Source organism: Monodon monoceros, unplaced genomic scaffold (genome assembly GCF_005190385.1).
Source record: "Monodon monoceros isolate NGI ecotype Baffin Bay Population unplaced genomic scaffold, NGI_Narwhal_1 Super_Scaffold_7, whole genome shotgun sequence".
NCBI lineage: Eukaryota > Metazoa > Chordata > Mammalia > Artiodactyla > Monodontidae > Monodon > Monodon monoceros.
Genome location: NW_021703784.1, coordinates 102,186,283 through 102,205,290, shown reverse-complemented (window position 1 = coordinate 102,205,290; position 19,008 = coordinate 102,186,283). Strand labels below are relative to the sequence as shown.

At 56.7% G+C, this 19,008-nt stretch overlaps 3 protein-coding genes across 5 annotated transcripts; 2 read left to right on the top strand and 1 right to left on the bottom strand.

The window, feature by feature from the left end:
- Nucleotides 1-224: 224 nt before the first annotated feature.
- On the top strand, nt 225-5,151 carry TMEM134 (transmembrane protein 134). Of its 3 annotated transcripts, XM_029209524.1 has the most exons (7): nt 225-454; nt 1,410-1,474; nt 1,947-2,036; nt 2,192-2,268; nt 4,370-4,414; nt 4,630-4,683; nt 4,763-5,151. In XM_029209524.1, exons 1-7 carry the CDS (start codon nt 281-283, stop codon nt 4,843-4,845), a joined length of 588 nt encoding a protein of 195 aa, XP_029065357.1. In that variant the 5' UTR covers nt 225-280; the 3' UTR covers nt 4,846-5,151. The 3 variants fall into 3 exon arrangements, with proteins under 3 accessions (XP_029065357.1, XP_029065358.1, XP_029065359.1); XM_029209525.1 differs by lacking the exon at nt 2,192-2,268 and having other exon boundaries at nt 229-454; XM_029209526.1 differs by lacking the exon at nt 2,192-2,268 and having other exon boundaries at nt 229-454; nt 1,410-1,485.
- A 6,487-nt stretch (nt 5,152-11,638) lies between these two features.
- CABP4 (calcium binding protein 4) lies at nt 11,639-14,918 on the bottom strand. Its single transcript, XM_029208483.1, has 6 exons — nt 14,453-14,918; nt 14,030-14,060; nt 13,806-13,949; nt 12,632-12,741; nt 12,135-12,282; nt 11,639-12,022 (listed from the first exon to the last, which is right to left on the bottom strand). The coding sequence occupies exons 1-6, from the start codon at nt 14,807-14,809 to the stop codon at nt 11,994-11,996; spliced, it is 819 nt and encodes a 272-aa protein (XP_029064316.1). The 5' UTR covers nt 14,810-14,918; the 3' UTR covers nt 11,639-11,993.
- An 810-nt stretch (nt 14,919-15,728) lies between these two features.
- On the top strand, nt 15,729-18,879 carry GPR152 (G protein-coupled receptor 152). Its single transcript, XM_029207971.1, has one exon. It carries the CDS (start codon nt 16,877-16,879, stop codon nt 18,260-18,262), a length of 1,386 nt encoding a protein of 461 aa, XP_029063804.1. The 5' UTR covers nt 15,729-16,876; the 3' UTR covers nt 18,263-18,879.
- The last annotated feature ends 129 nt before the right edge of the window (nt 18,880-19,008 follow it).

Below are 19,008 nucleotides of genomic sequence, written 5' to 3'. Positions count from 1 at the left end.
GAGGCACCCGCTGTCGCTCGCCGAGGCGGCCGCTGGGCGGCGCGGCGAGCCCAGCTCGGTCCGGACGAGAGAAGGCGCGGTCACTAGTCTGCTCGGCGCTCGGCAGCTCTGGCCTGCTGAAGGCGGGCGGGGGCGGGGCCGTTATGTAAGGGCGGGGCCTCGACCAGGGCGCCGGACTGTCGAGCAACCTAGACGACGGCACGGGGCGGGGTCTGCGCGCGGGGGTGGGGCCGGCGGGAGCGGATGGCGACGGTGCTGGGCGTCTGAGCGGGCCGGGGCCATGAGTGCCGCCCGGCCTCAGTTCAGCATCGATGACGCCTTCGAGCTGTCCCTGGAGGACGCGGGCCCTGGGCCTGAGTCCAGCGGGGTCGCCCGCTTCGGGCCGCTGCACTTCGAGCGCCGGGCCCGGTTCGAGGTGGCCGACGAGGACAAGCAGTCCCGGCTGCGCTACCAGGTGAACCGCCCGGCCCACCTCACACCCCGCCTGGGTCTGGGCAGACCCCAGGCCGGACCCTGGAGAACCCCAACTCGGGAGAATCTGACTAGAGGCCTCAGCCGGAGCGGGAGACCGCCCCCCGGAGGTGGCCACTGAGCCAAACCACTGCCCAGACCCTCTCAGCTCTGATTTCGGTCCCCAGCCACCACTGGAGAGCCTAGAGCCCAGACCTAGCAGCTCGTCCCTCACCCCCAGCTGGAGATCCCAACCTGGAGTCCCCACCGATCCTGGGTACTGACCCTCCCTCCCCTTAGCACGCAGGGATGGGGAACTCTTCTGTACCTGAACCAGACATTGTCCATATTCAGAAGGACTCCCCTGAGCCCCAGGCCAGATAATCCAACGGGAACCAGCACCCCCTCTTCTGTTCTAAGTCCCCACCCCATCCTTCCCTCCAGAGCTGGAGGTCCCCACTCACATGATGAGCCCTTGCCCATGCCTTGGCTCCCACTAAACTGGAAATCCCCCTTTCCCAGAAGACCTCCACCAACTCTAGAATCCTTTTCTTGGCAACCTGAACTAGATTCTTACGCCCCAAACCTGGAAACCATTGGCCTGCCCTTCCCTGGCACCGCAAATCCAAGGCCTCCACACTGGGCCCCTGAAATACCATCCTGACAACTCCACCCTGATTTCCAAGCTTGGGAGATCTCCTGGCCCTGGGAACCCTCAACCAGCCCCTGATGGCTCCTCCCTGCCAAAGCCCCCAGCACCCACCTCCTACCTGGGTTTCAGTTTCTGTGAATCATCAAACCCGTTCTTCGGGGAAGGCGGAGGGAGCAGCTGTCAAGCGGCCAAACAGCTGTGTGTCCAGGCAAACAGCTGTGTGCGCTCGCTTTCTTCCTCTCCGCCAGAGGGGAGGGAGGAAGGGCCTGAGCCCAGTAACCCTTCTGAGCCCTGTGTTCTGGAATAGAACCTGGAGAACGATGAGGATGGAACCCAGACCTCTCCGGAGCCGGATGGGGGAGCCGGCACCAGGTCAGGGCCAGGTGGGGACCCACCCCATACTCTTAGCCCCATGCTTCTGTCTCCTGTCCCCAGGCCCCTGCTCTCAGTCCTCCAGCTCACCTCACTTAGCCCTCTCACATCCTGTCCTACGAGAGACTCCTACACGGGGTCCCCTGTCCTGCACCCTACCCTAGTGCCAGCCTCACCCACCCACCCCACCAGGCTCTTTATCTTGCAGAAACCCCCAGCCTGGTCTGGCCCCTGTCTTGTCACAGGTCACTTGTCCTACAGGAATCCCCAGCTTTCCTCAACCCCCAGTCCTGCAGAAACCCCCAGCCCTTGAATTCCTCTTCACCCCGTCCCTTCTCAGTGCCCCCTATTCTGCAGGAACACCTAGTTCCAGTCTCTGCACCATCCCCCAGGACGCCATCACGACTCCTATCCCAAAGGGTCCCCTTGCTCACCTCCCCTTGCCCCCTTGCCGGGCCCATTTGTCCTGCAGGGATTCTGGCCGAACATCCGTCCGCAGCTCCCAGTGGTCCTTTAGCACCATCAGCAGTAGCACTCAGCGCTCCTACAATGCCTGCTGCAGGTGAGACCCTGCCCTGCTCCTGCCACCTGGGGCCCCTGCCCCAGTACAGGTAGCCCTGACTACTTCCCCTTGGCTCTCTGGGTGGGGGATGGTGATGGGAGGGGGTGGGCCTCCTATCGCCTCTTTCACACCCCTCCTGCTCTGCTGCCATCCAGCTGGACTCAACACCCTTTGATCCAGAAGAACCACAGGGTAGTGCTGGCCTCCTTCCTGCTCCTCCTGCTGGGGCTGGGTGAGTGCCCCTGAGGGCCCCCTGCATACCCTACCTACCCCTTGGTAGGGTCCACCCTCCTTTCATTCGGGCTCTGCATCGCATCCCCCTTGGCACACTGAGCCTCCCAGCATCCTGAGGAGGCAGCTGGCTGCCGTGACCCCACCCCCATTTTACAGGTTAGGAAGCTGAGGCCTTGGGAGGGGCAGGTCCAGCCTCCTGGTCACATAGCCAAGAAATCACACATAGTTGAAAATGGAACCTGGTTCCATGCTCCAAACTTTTCCTTTTTTTTTTTTTTTTTTTTGCCTGTTTAATCCATCAGGGAACAGAGAGTAACAGCTACTATTTATTCTCTGTCTACTTCGAGCCAGGTGCAGGGCAGGCTTATTTTCCTTCCGTACAGAGGTCACACAGCAAGCGAGAGGTAGGGCCACAACCCAGAACCTATATGTAGGGGCAGTGCTCAGGGATATGCACAGCCCAGTAGCCAGAACTGCAGAGTGCCCTGCCAGCCCAATCCACAGGGCACCTGTCACTTCCCCTCCTCTGGAGTCTGAGAGCTGATAAGGACCTCTCTCCCACCCCCAAGATACTCAAGATAGGGAAACTGAGGCCCAGAGCAGGCAGAAACCACAGCCAGCTGTTTTCTAACTCCCACGCTCCTCATTCTGTGGGGCTGAGGAGTCAGAGTCCCCAAAAGGGATCTAGGGTTGGGATCAAGGGGAGCCCTTAGGGAGGGCCCAACTGTGGCACCTGCTCTCCCTCCTCCAGGAAGGTCAGAGTTCCCTAGCTGGAAAGCTGAGCAGCATCCTTGCCTCAGCTCTGGGTGTCTGTATGCAGGGGAGGGAGCTGCGGCTTCCCCAACACCTGCGAGTTGCACTGGCCACCTGCCTTATTTCATCCTCAACACCTGACAGGGCAAGCATTATTACTATCCCAGTTCAAAAGTAAGGACACAGACTCTGCAGAAAAGCCACAGCTGGGAAGTAGATGAGCTGGGATTTAAACCCACATCAGTGATGTTGCCAGGCCTGTGGGCCACCATAGCCCATAAAGGCCTTTTGCAGGAATTAGAAAAAGATGCCTCCTCTGAGTGGGCAGAGCCCACAGCCCTACGCCAGGGTACAGGGAGTGAGTTTCAGCCCCCGTTGTACCCTTTTTGAGGTGCTCTGTGCAGGGCACAAACCACACAACAGTCCATGGTGGCCCTTCAAGCCTCTGTGCTGTACGGTCCCCCATCTCCCCCCACCCCCTGCCATCCCATGCTCTAACTGGGGACCCAGGACTCTCTCTGCGTCTGAAAAAGTGATCCAGCTATGACTTCCCCAGTGCCCACTGTCCTTAGCCAAAGTCCACATCCCTCCCCAGGGCCTACAGATCCTGCCAAACTCCTCAAGCCTGGACTCTTGCCTCTCCTGTCTCGCCAAAAACTGGAAGTTCCTAGAAAGCCCTGAGTTCCCTCCAGTCTCTGGGCCTTTGCCAGGCTGTTCCCTCCATCTGGAATACTCCTCTCCCCTTCTGCCTGTGCCATGCCCATAGCAAAGCCTCTGGAGTCAGATCACCTCCACCTTCTAAATGCAGTCCTGGGCAAGTTACTTCCCCTCTCTGTGTCTCAGTTTCCTCTGCTGTGAAATGGGGATGGTAATACCTGTCTCAGTCAAGGTGGCAATTAAATAAGGCCCTGCATGTAACACACTTAGCCCAGTGCCTGGCAGCAGCTGGTAGGTGGTCACTAAAAGGTAACTGCTACTGCTGCTGCTGTCCCTGCTCAGCTTAGATGCTACTGCCTCCAAGAAGCCCTTCCTGATACCCCAGGCTCCCGAGCTGTCTGATCACCAGGGTTGTAGCTTGGAGGTTCTTGTTGCTTGCTCCACTAGGGAAGGGCCATGGGGGCAGGGACAGACATTTCCCAGGGCCTGCCAGGTGCCCTGCTCTGAAAACACAGAGCTTGGTGAACTTCCCCTGGCGGTTCTCTGCCCAGGGGACCTTCAGCTTAGGTGGGGGACACCATTTCCTCAGGCCTAAACCATGTTGGGGGTTGCGGGTGGAGGTCCCCACCCTGCCACCAGCTGCTGCCCCCTGCTCCTGCCTTCACCCTCGTGTTTCCATCTGTGTGCAGTGTTGATCCTGACCGGCGTGGGACTGGAGGTGGCCCCCTCGCCAGGTGAGCGCCCCCCTCCTACCTCTGCGGGCAGCGGTCACGCCCCTCGTGTGCCCAGAGGCCCTCGGCAAGCCCTTCGACCTCCCGCAGCGCTCAGCCCCCTCCCGGCAGGAAACGGCCCCTTTTACCTCGGAGAGTGAGACTTGCCCAGGCAGTGACCCCGCAGTCCCGCCCGGAAGCCTCCCTGCCCTGACCCAGCCCCTCCTCCCCTCTCGTAGGTGTCTCCAGCGCCATCTTTTTCGTGCCCGGCTTCCTGTTGCTGGTCCCGGGAGGTGCGAGTGGGCGCGGGCGGGGGCGGGGCGGGGGCGGGCCCTGGGCGGGGCCCCGGCGCTGACAGACCCCGCCCTGCAGTCTACCACGTGACCTTCATCTACTGCGCGGTCAAGGGCCACCGGGGTTTCCAGTTCTTCTACCTGCCCTACTTCGAGAAGTGAGCAGGCGGCGGCGGACGGCGGGATCCATCGTCGGCGCCGAGAGGCCCCGCGCGGCCTCCTCGCGTCCCTAGGGGGCGCCCTTGGGGCCCGCACCCTCTTCGGTACCCTCATCTCAAGGGAAAAGACCCTGCGGGACCCTCAAGGCTCCAGTCCCCTCAGGAGTTTGCTCCGGAAGTTTGGGGCAGTGGGCCTCAGGCCACGACCTGGGCCTGGGAAAGTCGCCCCTTCCGTGCTCCGTGCCTTAACTTATTCTTGGGGGGCTGCTGGGTTGGTGGTGTTTTGTGCTAATAAAAGGGTAATGCTTAATTCCAGCCCACAATTGCTTTTTACTTCCCACTTGCCCTGACCAGCCCATCAGCCTGGCCACAGCCCCCTTTCGGAAAGGCTGAGAAAAGGACTGACCCTGGGGCTGAAGGGCTCTAGGACTGTCCATCTCCCCATGGTACACATGACAGTCCTGATGCTCCATGACTTGCCCAAGGTCACACAGCATGTCAGGGGCAGAGCTGGGCCTGGGGCCCTTCTACCCTGCAAGCCTGGAGAAGACTCTCCCTCCCAGTCCTTAGCAGAGTCAGTCCTGCCCCTGTCTCCACTCAGAGAGGCAGCATTGGTGCCTCCCCTGGCGGCCCTGGCCAAGGGCACTCAGATGACACAGGCCTGGGGCCTGGAGGCTGGTATCCTGGTTCCAGCCTGGCTCTGGGGCCCTGGGCTGCCACAGCCGGCTCTGAATGTGGGCCACCAGGATGCAGCAGCCCAGCCTCCTCCACCCACTGCCCTACTTCCCAGGCCCAGAGGTTGGGAGAAGTAGGGGTCAAAGGACATAGGAAGCAGGCCTGTATAACAGAAAACCTCAGTGATCAAAGACTCTTAGAACCACAGAACATTGGAAACAGACCACTGCAGAATTTTGGAAGGTCCAAGCATCTCAGGATGTCAACAACCAGGAAACAGAATCTTTGAGAACCCTGAAATCTGAGGTCATAATAGCTACCATTTATCAGATTCTTAGAAGGCGCCACGTCATGTGCCAGGCACTTGACACAGGTTCTTTCTGGTCACCCTCCATAGAAACTGAGGCCCAGAGAGACTGGCTTGGCCGAGGGCAGAGTGAGGAACACAACCCAGGGCTTCTGTGACTCAGAGGGGGGTGGGGGTCAGCAAGCTGGTCTGGTCCCCAGCTGACCAACTGAGGGGCTGGCCGAATGAGTGTGGGCCTTGGAGACCCTATTCATATACTTCATGTTTACAGTCTGCCGCCCCCAGTGAAACGCGAGTGCCATTAAGGTGTTTGGCCTCCACTGTATCTGCAGCGGCCAGGACAGTACCTTTAGATTTCTGTGATTTTGTTGAAAGAATGAGCACCCAGACCCCCGCTCTCGCTCCTGATCTCCTGGCCCAGCCAGACTTCCCACCCTCAGCCACCAATCAAGGCACTTTTGGGGGGTACCAGTTAGATGCAGGAACTCCTAAATAAGTGATTCTCAAATTAGCTGGGGACCAGTTTTCATTTCTAATGCAACATGGACCAATAATTTTGTAAGGTAAAATGAAAACTAAAAAAGTGAAATAAAAAAACAAAGATACAGAATATAAGCCCACAGTTTGTATTATCAGATTAATCAGACATAAAATTACATTTCAATAGATAAAATCAGAACAAACATGGAAAGAAGAAAAATTATGAACACCATTCATTGAAAGTGGGCAAATTAGCAATTAACATAGAGTTGCTACTACGCTCGTAACTTTCTGTCACTTCACAATCTTAGCTAAACAGCAAGTGATCCCAAAAGTGGTGATTCTCCATATTATAAGACTATCTCAGGGGTCAGCAAGCTGTACCCCACAGGCCCAATATAGCCACCAAACTAAGAATGGTTTTCACATTTTAGTAATGGTTGGGATAAAAGTCAAAGGATAATAAGCTTTTGTGATACAAAAAAGTTTATAAAATTCAAATTTTGATGTCAATAAGTCAAGTTTAATTAAATTATTATTTATCGAATTTCCAACACAGCCACACTCTGTATTGACTTTGGCTGCTCAGCCATACAAACTACTACAGCAGAGCAACAGAAACCATATGGTCCCCAAAGCCTAAAATCTTTACTGTCTGGCCCTTCACAGAAAAAGTTTGCCAACCCTTGGTCCATATGAACATGTTGACAGAACACTGAATCGCAACGTTTAAAGTTTTAATGTGACCAATGTGCTTGATTTTTGCTGGTTAATTTATGTAATCCAAGTTGGATTGACAGCAACACCATCCTCAGGAAATGATGAATACCCAAATTCTAAACATGATTTATTTTTAGTTGGAAAAGGCATTAATAGTTGCACACAGATTAAGAACAGTAGATTTCCTTAGTGAATTGTGACTCAATTTACCCCTGATGCTCTTTGCCCCATAGCCCATTTTGTCTGATATGTCTGTAGTTATACTAGCTTTCTTTTGGTTAATTCTCTCCTAGTAAGTCTTTTTCCAAGCCATCACTTTCAGTCCTTCAGCTGTCATTATGCTTTGAATGTGTCCTTTTTTCCTTTTTTAATTTATATTTTATTTTTAGCTGCGTTTTGTTGCACGCCAGCTTTCTCTAGTTGCGGTGAGCGGTGGCTACTCTTTGTTGCGGTGCGCGGGCTTCTCACTGCGGTGGCTTCTCTTGTTGCGGAGCACGGGCTCTAGGCGCACAGGCTCAGTAGTTGTGGCGCACAGGCTCAGTAGTTGTGGCACACAGGCTTAGCTGCTCCGTGGCATGTGGGATCTTCCCGGACCAGGGCTCGAACCCGTGTCCCCTGCATTGGCAGGCGGATTCTTAACCACTGCGCCACCAGGGAAATCTTGTGCACTTAGCTGTGGGAAGAGCCTGGTATCTGCCTTTTTATATATATATAGATAGATTTTTTTTTTTTTGTGGTACGCGGGCCTCTCACTGTTGTGGCCTCTCCCGCTGTGGAGCACAGGCTCCGGAAGCGCAGGCTCAGCGGCCATGGCTCATGGGCCCAGCCGCTCCGCAGCATGTGGGATCCTCCCGGACCGGGGCACGAACCCGTGTCCCCCGCATCGGCAGGTGGACTCTCAACCACTGAGCCATCAGGGAAGCCCCTATTTATTTATTTATTTGTTTGTTTGTTTATTTATTTATTGGCTGCATTGAGTCTTCGTTGTTGTGCGCGGGCTTTTCTCTAGTTGCGGCAAGCGGGGGCTACTCTTCATTGCAGTGCGCAGGCTTCTCATTGCAGTGGCTTCCCTTGTTGCGGAGCACAGGCTCTACACGCGCAGGCTTCAGTAGTTGTGGCACGTGGGCTCAGTAGTTGTGGCTCACGGGCTCTAGAGTGCAGGCTCAGTAGTTGTGGCGCACGGGCTTAGTTGCTTCGCGGCATGTGGGATCTTCCCGGACCAGGGCTCAAACCCGTGTCCCCTGCGTTGGCAGGCGGATTCTTAACCACTGCACCACCAGGGAAGTCCTGGTATCTGCCTTTTGAAATCTGCTCTCTGCCCTTGTAATAAAAGAACCTCTGGTTTCTAGCTGGGCACAAGGTCACCCAAAATAAAGACTGCATTTCCCAGCATCCTTTGCAACTAGGCGTACCAGGTGGGGAGCCCTGCCTAATGGGGTATAAGTGGTTCATGCTCTTTGCCCCCTTTCTTCTTTTTTCCTGCCTCCAGCCTGCCAGCTGGGAAACAAACAAACATGGCTACACCCTCAGAATGGCAGAGCAGCCAGCAGAAGGAGCCTGAGTCCCTGAACACCATACAGCTGGATTTCACCTAAGACTCTTCCTGTGGGGCAAATAAACTTCCATCCAGTTTAAAGCATTGTTATTTGGGGTCTCCATCACTTATAGGGAGCCCAATCTAATACTGATATTTTCTTCTGGGACTGAAACTCTGACTTTTAACCAAAAATACTTAATCTGCCTATATTTATTGTAATTTTTAAAATAAACATTTATTTTTGGCTGCATTGGGTCTTCGTTGCTGCACTCGGGTTTTCCCTAGTTGCGGCGAGCGGGGGCTACTCTTTGTTGTGGTGCGCAGGCTTCTCATTGCAGTGGCATCTCTTGTTGCAAAGCATGCGGGCTTCAGTGGTTGCAGCACACAGGCTCAGTAGTTGTGACTCATGGGCTCTAGAGCACAGGCTCAGTAGTTGTAGCTCATGGGCTTAGTTGCTCCGTGGTATGTGGGAGCTTCCCAGACCAGGCCTCAAACCTGTGTCCCCTGCATTGGCAGGCGGATTCTTAACCACTGAGCCACCAGGGAAGCCCTGTTTTGTTTTGTTTTAAGGTTTATTTCTACCTTGTGTTTTAATGTTTTCTGTAGACTTTGTTTTTCTTTGCTTTTTTCCTCTTTCCCAGCCTTCTGCTAGCTTAATGAGGAATTCTTCACTTTCTCCCTTTTCCTCCTCTGTTGATTTGACTATCGAGAATGGAACATTCTATCTCTATTTCTGTTATATTAATGGTTACCCTTACATGATTAACAAAATCTAAAGTTAATCAATGAATCTGTCCTCCTCTAGGAAAAACAAGCATGTCTAGAGTATCCCTTCCCATCTTCCATTTTATTTTTGTCTATTTTTTTTTTAGTCCCTCCTGGTTTTTAAAATCCCCCAAATTATTTTTTTATAGTTAATGCTTCTTTAGATCTACCAATATGTTTACTGATTTCTCTCCTATTATTTAGTACATACTCTGCTTTCAATTTCCTTCCCACTGAAGCCATCCCTTCAACAAGAGTTTGTGGGTGGGAAACCTTTCAGCCTTTGTTTGCTGAAAAAAGTTTATATTTCATCTTCATTCTTGAGTAAGATGAGCTAAGTACAGGCTTCTCAGTTGGCATTTTTTTTCCCTCTGCACGTTGAACAATTTATTCCATTTTCCTCTTGCATGTGTTGTTGTCAATGAAAAAAGTCTTTGGAGAGTCTAATTGCTAATCCTTGGTAAGTAATCTGACTCCTCTCTCGAGCTGTTTACAAGATTTTCCCTTTGTACTCTGCAGTTTCACTGGCATGCATCTAGATATACATTTACTTTTTTAAAAAACTTATTTATTTATTTTTGGCTGCGTTGGTCTTTGTTGTTGCGCGTGGCTTTCTCTAGCTGCGGTGAGCGGGGTCTACTCTGCTTCGTTGCGGTGTGCGGGCTTCTCATTGCAGTGACTTCTCTTGTTGCGAAGCACGGGCTCTAGGCACGCGGGCTTCAGTAGTTGTGGCGCACGGGCTTAGTTGCTCCGTGGCATGTGGGATCTTCCCGGACCAGGGATCGAGCCCATGTCCCCTGCATTGGCAAGCGGATTCTTAACCACTGCGCCACCAGGGAAGTCCCTATACACTTACCTTTATATATCCTTCTCTGGCTCCAACGTGCTCCTTCAATCTGGACTCTTGCCTTTGTGAAATTCTTTTTTTTAATTTATTTATTTAGGGCTGTGTTGGGTCTTTGTTGCTGCACGCGGGCTTTCTCTAATTGTGGAGAGCAGGGGCTACTCTTTGTTGTGGTTCGCGGGCTTCTCATCGTGGTGGCTTCTCTTGTTGCGGGCACGGGCTTTAGGCGCAGGGGCTTCAGTAGTTGCGGCACGCAGGCTCAGTAGTTGCGGCATGCACGCTCTAGAGCGCAGGCTCAGTAGTTGTGGCGCATGGGCTTAGTTGCTCCACAGCATGTGAGATCTTCCTGGACCAGGGATCAAACCCGTGTCCCCTGCATTGGCAGGCAGATTCTTAACCACTGTGCCACCAGGGAAGTCCCTCTTTGTGGAAGTCTTTATGGAAGTTTTTCAATCATCATCTCTTTAAATATTGCCTCCTGCCTGTTCTCTACATTTTCTTCTTCTGAGATTCCTAATGACTTTTAACTACTCTTTAATATTTTCTGTCTTTCATTCCTCAATGCTACATTATGGGTGATTTCTCATATATAGCTTCCAGTTCATTAATCTTTTCTTAAATTGTGTCCAATATGCTGTTTACTTTACCCCTTGATTTTTTTTCATTCCAATGGCTATATCCCCTATTTTTAGAAGTTCCTTTGGGTTATTTTTTTAAATCTTTCTGTTCTGTTTTCGTACCATCCTGTTACTGATAACGGTCTCCTTTCTTTTACCTCAGTTTTTTCTGTTTGTTTTTGCGTTTCCTTAATGGCCTCTTTTACATTGTTTTATGATTTACACTTTGGGTGCTGACTCTTCTGTTTACCGCATCTGCCTAGTCTCCCTCATGGTGATTTGTTTCCTTATGTGATTTGTAACTTTTTGTCATGAGTTCATCTTCAGAAGTGACAGGGTTGTTTGGGTTTTTTTTAAGTCCTATGTGCCCTGGGTTGAAAGAGTGCCTTTCTCAGCAGTTTTTTCCTATTTCTTCTGCTTTGTACAGCACAGAGATAGACCGCACTCCTGCTTGACGGGCAGACCTGAGTTGCAGGTTCACTGGGGTAACTTTTTCCACTCAAGGTCCTGAACATCTGTACCTCGTCACTTTCTCAGGCTGGTGGGTGGAGGTATATTTGGGTCGCCTTTTCAAGAACAGGGTAGCCCGCTGAGACGCTGGAGTGTACTGACGTCATGCCCTGCTCCCCAGCCTCTTACAGGTCTTTTGTCCCGCCTGGGTGTCAGAGCCCAGGCTCCCAAACCTCTCCACCTCTGAAGCCCCCATGGCATCTGCTCCTTCCCACCACCCAGCTTTGGGTTCTCTCTTTGTCTGTGGTACCTGGGGTCATCCCTCTCTTTCACGTTCAGCTTTAAATAAAAACAAAACCCAAAACATTTCCACATATAAAGAGTGGGAGGTGTCCAGCCACCTTCTCAATTCACCACGTTACCAGAACCAAGCCCTACACTGCCCCGTCTTTGAATGCTGCCAGTGCCAGGGAGCTCCCTACCTCCCAAGTGTCTGGAGAGATTCAAACCTTGCTCACACCGGGGAATGATGGGTGGTTGAGGGCACGTTTCCTCCAGGCAGCTCGGGTGGAAGGGAGGTGAGGATGAGGGTGGGCAGGTGACATCACAAGCCAGCTCTCCAGCCAGAGGGTAGCAGGAGCAAAAGAAGCCTGGGGCTGCTGGGTTTCTTTCATCCTGGGGCCTTGTAGGGAGGGTGTGCAGCATGAACCCTGCTGGCGTCTGAGGCCAGAGGGGCAACAGTCTCCCTCCTGGAGCCTCAGTGGGTAGAAAGCATCATCACAAACTCTGCGGGGGAGAAGGGGCAGGGCTTGGGCCAGTCCAGGTCAGCCATGCGAGGAGACACTGAGCTCAGCCTGGGAGCCGGAGGGATGGGCGTTTGTCTAGGTAGGAGACTCACCATCAAAGTCTACGGTGCCGTCCCCATTGAGGTCCACTTCTCGAAGCATCTCGTCCAGCTCAGGACCCACCAGTGGCTCCCCAAGCAGAGCCGGTGCTGCCTGTCGCAGCTCTGCCACCGTGATTCGCCCATCCCTGTCCCTGTCAAACTGGGATTCCAGCAGGGCTCAGCCCTTCCTACCCAAAGCTGCCTCTGCCTGCACCCGCCTCCACCTTGCCACATCCTGTGCCTGGACACCCACACCTTCGTCCGTCCACACACTCCTTCTTCTACCAGGCTGAGGCCGTGAGCTCCCTGCCCCAGGAGGGCTCCCTGGGTGGACCCCCAGCTGGGAGTGAGCCAAACCCTCTCCGACCCCTCCCCAGCCCTAGTCCCACCAGCTGCAGGGCCCGGGGCCTCCAGAGGCTGAGGCTCCCAGTCTCCCCTGGCCTCCTGGGGGGGAAGCCAGTAAGGATGCTACCCAGCCACCACCCACCGCCCATCTGGACGCTCCACACCTCGCGGAAGGCGATGCGCAGCTCCCGCACCCCCAGCATGTGCGCCGTCTCCTCCCTCAGCTTCGGGCCCATCATCTCCACAAACTCCTCGAAGTCCACGCGGCCACCCACTGCGGACCCAGGCGGAGGGTCACAGTGGTGAGGGCTGGGGCCCGAGGAGGGGTGTCACAAGGGCCAGCCCCTCCCCGGCTCTGCATCCAGGAAGGACACCGGTGTCCACGTCCCTGGGCGGGGGCGGGCGGGGGGGGTAGGAGGCTACAGCCCGGGGCTCCGATGAGGGCAAAGTGCTCAGGTGTTCTCAGTGAAGCCCCGGGTGTGGGGGAAAGAGACCAGGCTGTGGAACCAGACAGGCCCCAGGTTCAAAGCCCCCTGGCTCTGCCACTGATGGTGTGGCTTTGGGTGACTTACTGAGCCTCCCTCCTCATCCGGGGACAGGGTGCTGAGGGGGCTGGGGTTCATGGCTGTAAAGCGCCGGAGCCCCACGGGCGGCAGCAAAGACCCCTAAGAAGCATCCCCAGGTTGTCCCTGGATTCTAAGGTGCCGTCAATCATAAAAAGCACCAACGGTCAACTAACAGCTTTGGGGAGAAGAAAGAAGCATGACACGAAAATATTCACGTCAATTGTACATCACATCCCATTTTGGAAACTGTAAAGAAAAAGCAAATGCAGGAGTCCTGGGATGAAAGGAATCTGGTATTTGACAAATTGGCTAATGATAATCACACAAGGGCAGCCCATCAGACATTTAATCGCAAGGCATGGCCAGGGTTCTGTCACGCTCGGCCTCACAGAACCTCAGGAGGCTCTCTTCAGGAGCCTCGGGAGGGTCAGAGAGAGAGAGACAGAGACAGCCCTGGGGGCTGGTACCAGCACGGACCACTTTACCTCAGTCAGAGACGGGGGTCCTCGACCTGAGCCTCAAGGGGCTCTCTTGGGTCACCCGGTGCCTTCCTTGTCACCCTCGACCCCTGTGCCCCCGGGGGCCAATGTCAAACTGTCCTGGAAACTGTCACCCCCTCACGCCACCGTCACCAGGGCCTCACCCCACAGCCGCCTCCCACCACCTCTCGTTCCCCTGAACCACGAGGCCGGGAGAGGACCCGGGCTGCAAAGCCAGGTGGCTCGCCGACCTGCCCCGCCCCACCCCCAGGCAGGTGTGGTCAAGCACTGACTTCGCATCTTGACATGCTGCGAGACCTCGATGAGCTCCATCTCCGTGGGCATGTAGCCCAGTGTCCGCATGCACTCGCCCAGGTCCCGGTAGCCGATGTAACCATCGCGGTCCGTGTCAAACTCCTCGAAGGCAGCCTGAAGCTCTGCAGGGGAGGGAAGTCAGGCGCAGGCAGCCAGGCTCTGGGGCGCCTCCCACCCACCTTCGCCAGCATGGGCCACTCACCATCCAGCTCCTCGGGGCCCAGCTCGCGGTCCTGCAGGGGCACAGTCCAGCATGTCCCTGGGGCCGGTCAGGGCTCTGGCCGCCCTTCCTCCTCCAGCCCCAGCCCACGCTGGCCTGGCAGGGCCCATCCCACAAGGGCAGGAGAAGGCAGCTGAAGTCCCGCGGGCCCCAGGAGAAGAGATGACCCCTTTCCTGCTCCTGGGGCCCCACGCTGCCTCAGATCCCTGGGTTTGGGGTCTAGCTCCGCCCACTGCCCAGGCCACCCCCAAACTGCAGAAACTCTACCCCCTCAGCCCAGGCTCCTGAGTCTGGAGCAGAAACTGGAGGAGGCCTGAGTATAAGGGGCAGGGTGGGCTGAGCCTGAGCCCATGAGTCCCCAACCTCACCCCCAGGCCCCCCAGCCCTGCCCCAGCCCCACCTGACCTTCCCAAAGATGCGGTTGAGCAGGGGCCCGTATGTCCTCTGAGCAGGATCGTGCCGGGGGGCAGGACGATGCCGGTGGGATTGGCGACGAGAGGCTGGCCCCTCCTGCCCGTCTCCAGTCCTGGAGGGGTCCTTGCTGCCCCCCAGGGCCTTGGGGCCCTGCGTGAGGGTCTGCTCCCCAGAGCTGCCAGTGCCCTTCCGGGACCCTCGGAGCCCCTTCGTCCTCTTGCTGCTTTTCCTCCTGGTCAAGGGGAGCCCCTCAGCACCACTACTGGAAGCCATGACCCCCACAGGGGGCTTCTGGGGTCCGGGGGGTGGGTCTGGGCCATGCTGCCCCCTCACCTGCTCTGTGGCCATGCGGAGCACCCCTGCCTCTCCGGACCCATAAAGCTGCTTATGCACCCCCAGCCTGAGAGCTGATGGCCAGGGATCGGTCCCTGAGGGGGATTAGGGTAAGTGAGGCAGGCAGCCCAGGCGCTAATCCCAGCCCTCTGCCTGGGGGTGGCCAAGGCAGAGCCAGCTGGGTCAGGGGGACCATCCTCAGCAGCACGGCGTGCCAGGACATGTTGGCTGCAGTGAGCTTTGGATGCCAGCTCTGCGGCTTATGAGCTGGGAGACCCAGCAAACTCACTTCTCTAAGCCTCAGTTGCCTCATCTATAAAACGGAGGCAATATCGCTGAAGCGTCAAAGACGGCCCAGTTGTATGAGACAGGCAGGATTTAGCTAAGAGGACACGGAGACGCATCTCAAGCAGGAGGAAGAGTGTGGGCAAAGGCTGGGAGGTGGGAAAGGAGAGGATGAGTTGCCCACCGCAGCCCCCACGTGGGCGACATCCTGGCCGGAGCAGAGGGTATGTGAAATTCAGGAAGAGAGGCCAGACCAGAGAGGCCTTGAATCACAGATGATTGAGGGTGACCTCGGGGGAGGTGGACCCTGTGGGAACCCAGAGCCTGCCCTGAACTGGAGGGGCCCAGGGCGAGGGGTTTCAGCCATCTGGCCCTGTCAGGAATAGGGGGGCCTGGCTGGTCACTTGGCCTTACTGGGCCGGGGTTAGGGTTTCCCGGCGAGCAGCCCCATGAATGATTGATGTCCTCCCAGCTTGGGTTTCACACCGGCCGCCTTAGTGCCGCCGGGAGCCATGCATCAGGCCCCGGTGTGGGGCCGTGCGGACGGCCGGACCTCTAGGCAGGCAGGCACGCCCTGCTCCTTCCAGCCAGCAGCCTGCACCTTACAGGTAAGCCAGGCCTCACCAACCGGGCCCAAGGGGAGCCCAGGGCTCTGATCCAGTAGGGGCTGGAGCTTGCAGAGTGGGGTCTGCCTGAGTAAGGGCCCTGGAGGTGGGGAGACAAGCAGGCTAAAAGGTCAAGTGGCAGGAGCCATGGGCCACGTGGCAGGATCCAGTCTTTCCTGGACATCTAGTTTCTCCACCCTCAGAGGGAACTACCCTCCCCCATCTAGGGAAGGTGGGGTGAGGGCGGCGAGCCTCTTGGGACCCAGCCACCCTCACCCTCATCACACGGCTGAGTCCCCTGCCCCCTTTTCTATTTAGTCACCCCAGGGGACAAATGGGGGCCACTCTCTGCCCCAGACTCCCTGTCCACCCTTGGATTCCTATGGGCCCAGGGGACCTGAGCCCTTCCTTCTTGGAATCTTTTTTCTTTTTTCTGGCCACACCACAAGGCATGCGGGATCTTAGTTCCCTGACCAGGGATGGAACCCGTGCCCCCTGCAGTGGATTCTTAACCCCTGGACCGCCAGGGAAGTCCGAATCTTTGAACCCAGGATACCGACTAAAAGGAGCCTGTGATGCTCTGACCAAGTGGGTTTGTTTGTTTGGTTTGGTTTGTTTTTTGGGCCATGCCACGTGGCTGGAGGGATCTTAATTCCCCAACCAGGGATGAAAGCGGGGCCCATGGCAGTGAAAGTGCGGAGTCCTAACCACTGGACTGCGAGAGAATTCCCAAGTGGTTTTTAGACTGTGTTCCCTGGAGCCCTAAGAGTGCTCTCCCTCCGTTATCCTGAGCACACAGTTTTAGTTCACATAGGAGTTCTGCTATAATATTTTAATTGAAATATATTTGAAAGCCTCCGGTTTGGTCTGCTTGGACGCAGTGAGAATTCCGTGTAGCAGAATGGTTAGAGTCCTGGTGCCCACATTCCTACCTCTGCCCTTGGGCAAGCCACTGATCCTCTGAACCTTCCTCTCCTTACATGTAGAATGGATTGTATGAGGACTAGGTGAGGTCATCTGTTTAAAGTCCCTGGCAAAGGTCAACTACCCCAAAGGTGATGATGATGGCCCAGAGAGAGACAGCGACTTGCAGGGAGATGCACAGCATCCTCTCTCTTCTTTTCAGTCACTCGTGCCTTCATTGATTCACCAGGCACCCACTCCACGCCTAGTGGGACACTGGGGACCTCAGATGGACACTGCTATGGAAGTCAACCTGGGTGCCGCTGGCCACGGGCCCCGCACAGAGCTCGACGATGAGGACTACCCCCAGGGTGGCTGGGACACGGTCTTCCTGGTGGCCCTGCTGCTCCTGGGGCTGCCAGCCAATGGGCTCATGGCATGGCTGGCCGGCTCGCAGGCCCGGCAGGGAGCAGGCACGCGGCTCGCCCTGCTTCTGCTCAGCCTGGCCCTCTCTGACTTTTTGTTCCTGGCGGCAGCAGCCTTCCAGATCCTGGAGATCCAGCATGGAGGGCACTGGCCACTGGGGACGGCCGCCTGCCGCTTCTACTACTTCCTGTGGGGTGTGTCCTACTCCTCCGGCCTCTTCCTGCTGACAGCCCTCAGCCTGGACCGCTGCCTGCTTGCGCTGTGCCCTCGCTGGTACCCTGGGCACCGCCCAGCCCGCCTGCCCCTCTGGGTCTGTGCCGGGGTCTGGGTGCTGGCCACCCTCTTCAGTGTGCCCTGGCTGGTCTTCCCCGAGGCTGCCGTCTGGTGGTACGACCTGGTCATCTGCCTGGATTTCTGGGACAGCGAGGAGCTGCCACTGCGGATGCTCGAGATCCTGGGGGGCTTCCTGCCTTTCCTCCTGCTGCTCGTCTGCCACGTGCTCACCCAGGCTGCCGCCTGCAGAACTTGCCGCCGCCAGCCCGGCTCCACAGCCTGCCGAGGCTTTGCCCGCGTGGCCAAGACCATTTTGTCAGCCTATGTGGTCCTGAGGCTGCCCTACCAGCTGGCGCAGCTGCTGTACCTGGCCTTCCTGTGGGACATCTACCCCGGCTACCTGCTCTGGGAGGCCCTGGTCTACTCTGACTACCTGATCCTGCTCGACAGCTGCCTCAGTCCCTTCCTCTGCCTCCTGGCCAGTGCTGACCTCCGGGCCCTGCTGCGCACCGTGCTCTCCTCCTTTGCCGCAGCTCTCTGTGAGGAGCGGCCGGGCAGCTTCACTCCGGCTGAGCCACAGACCCAAGCGGCCTCTGGGGATCAGACTCTACCAGGGCCAGTGGCTGAGGCCCAGCCACAGGTGAACCCCACAGCCCAGCCACTGTTGGAGTCCGCGGCCCAGCCACAGTCAGACTCTCTGGTCCAGCCTCAGCTGAACCCCAGGGCCCAGCCCCAGGAGAACCACGAGGCCCAGCCCCAGCTGGATGCTGGGGCCCAGCCACAGGCAAGCCCTGAGGCCCAGCCCCCTGGAGCCCCGGCCAGCTCAGCCCCCAGCCCCTGTGACGAAGCCTCCTCTGCCCCCTCCACGGATTCCACCCCAGAGGCCCCTGTGAACCCGGCCGAACCTGCTGCCTCTGAGGGAGAAAGCCCCAGCAGCGCCCCCCAGGAGGAGGCCCCGGGTGCAGGCCCCACGTGAGAGTCTGGGAAAGCCAGGGCCGCCAGGGCAGCAGAAGAGCTGGGGAGACAGAGGAACCAGCCGGTCAGAGGACGACGGCTGCCGTAGAGGAAGTCCTCATGGAAAACCCCAGCGAGCCCCTTGGCCTGGCAGACGGACTTGGGCGACGTGAACACGAAGCAGCCAAAAGTCCCGGACAGTCTGTTGTGAGCGTCATGTCTCTGCCGGATCCCAGCAAGCTCCTCCGTGCTTGGCCCACACACGGTGGTCCAACGGTCCCCTGAGCTACCACAGCTGATGGTGCCCTGCCGGGCTCTGCCCTCCGATGCCCCCCAGACCCCACGGACAGTCTCCCCTTAGCCTCGGCCCTGCAGGAGAAAGACTGGCAGGGTGACTTCTCCGGGCTTGATCTGACCTCCCCGATCCTTCCCTCCCTGCCCCCGTTCCTGTCCCAACCTCTAACCTGGATACGAGGAGCCGAAGAGGAAGTCCCTGCAGAGAAGGGAGCCATTCATCAGGAGCCCAGGGTCTCAGGAGCCCATAAGCTGGCCTGGCACGGCCAAGCCCTCTCTGCCAGCCCCCTGCACCCAACAGGCAGTGGGGCTGGGGCAGGACTTCCCTCAGCAAGGTGGTGGGCGCAGAGGCGAGAGCTAGCAAGCCTGGATTCAAATCCGGCGCTGGGTGACTCTGGACAAGCTGATTCACCCTCTGAGCTCCTGTTTCATCTGGCATTGTGAGGATTAAATGAGAAAGTGTGTGAGGTGCCT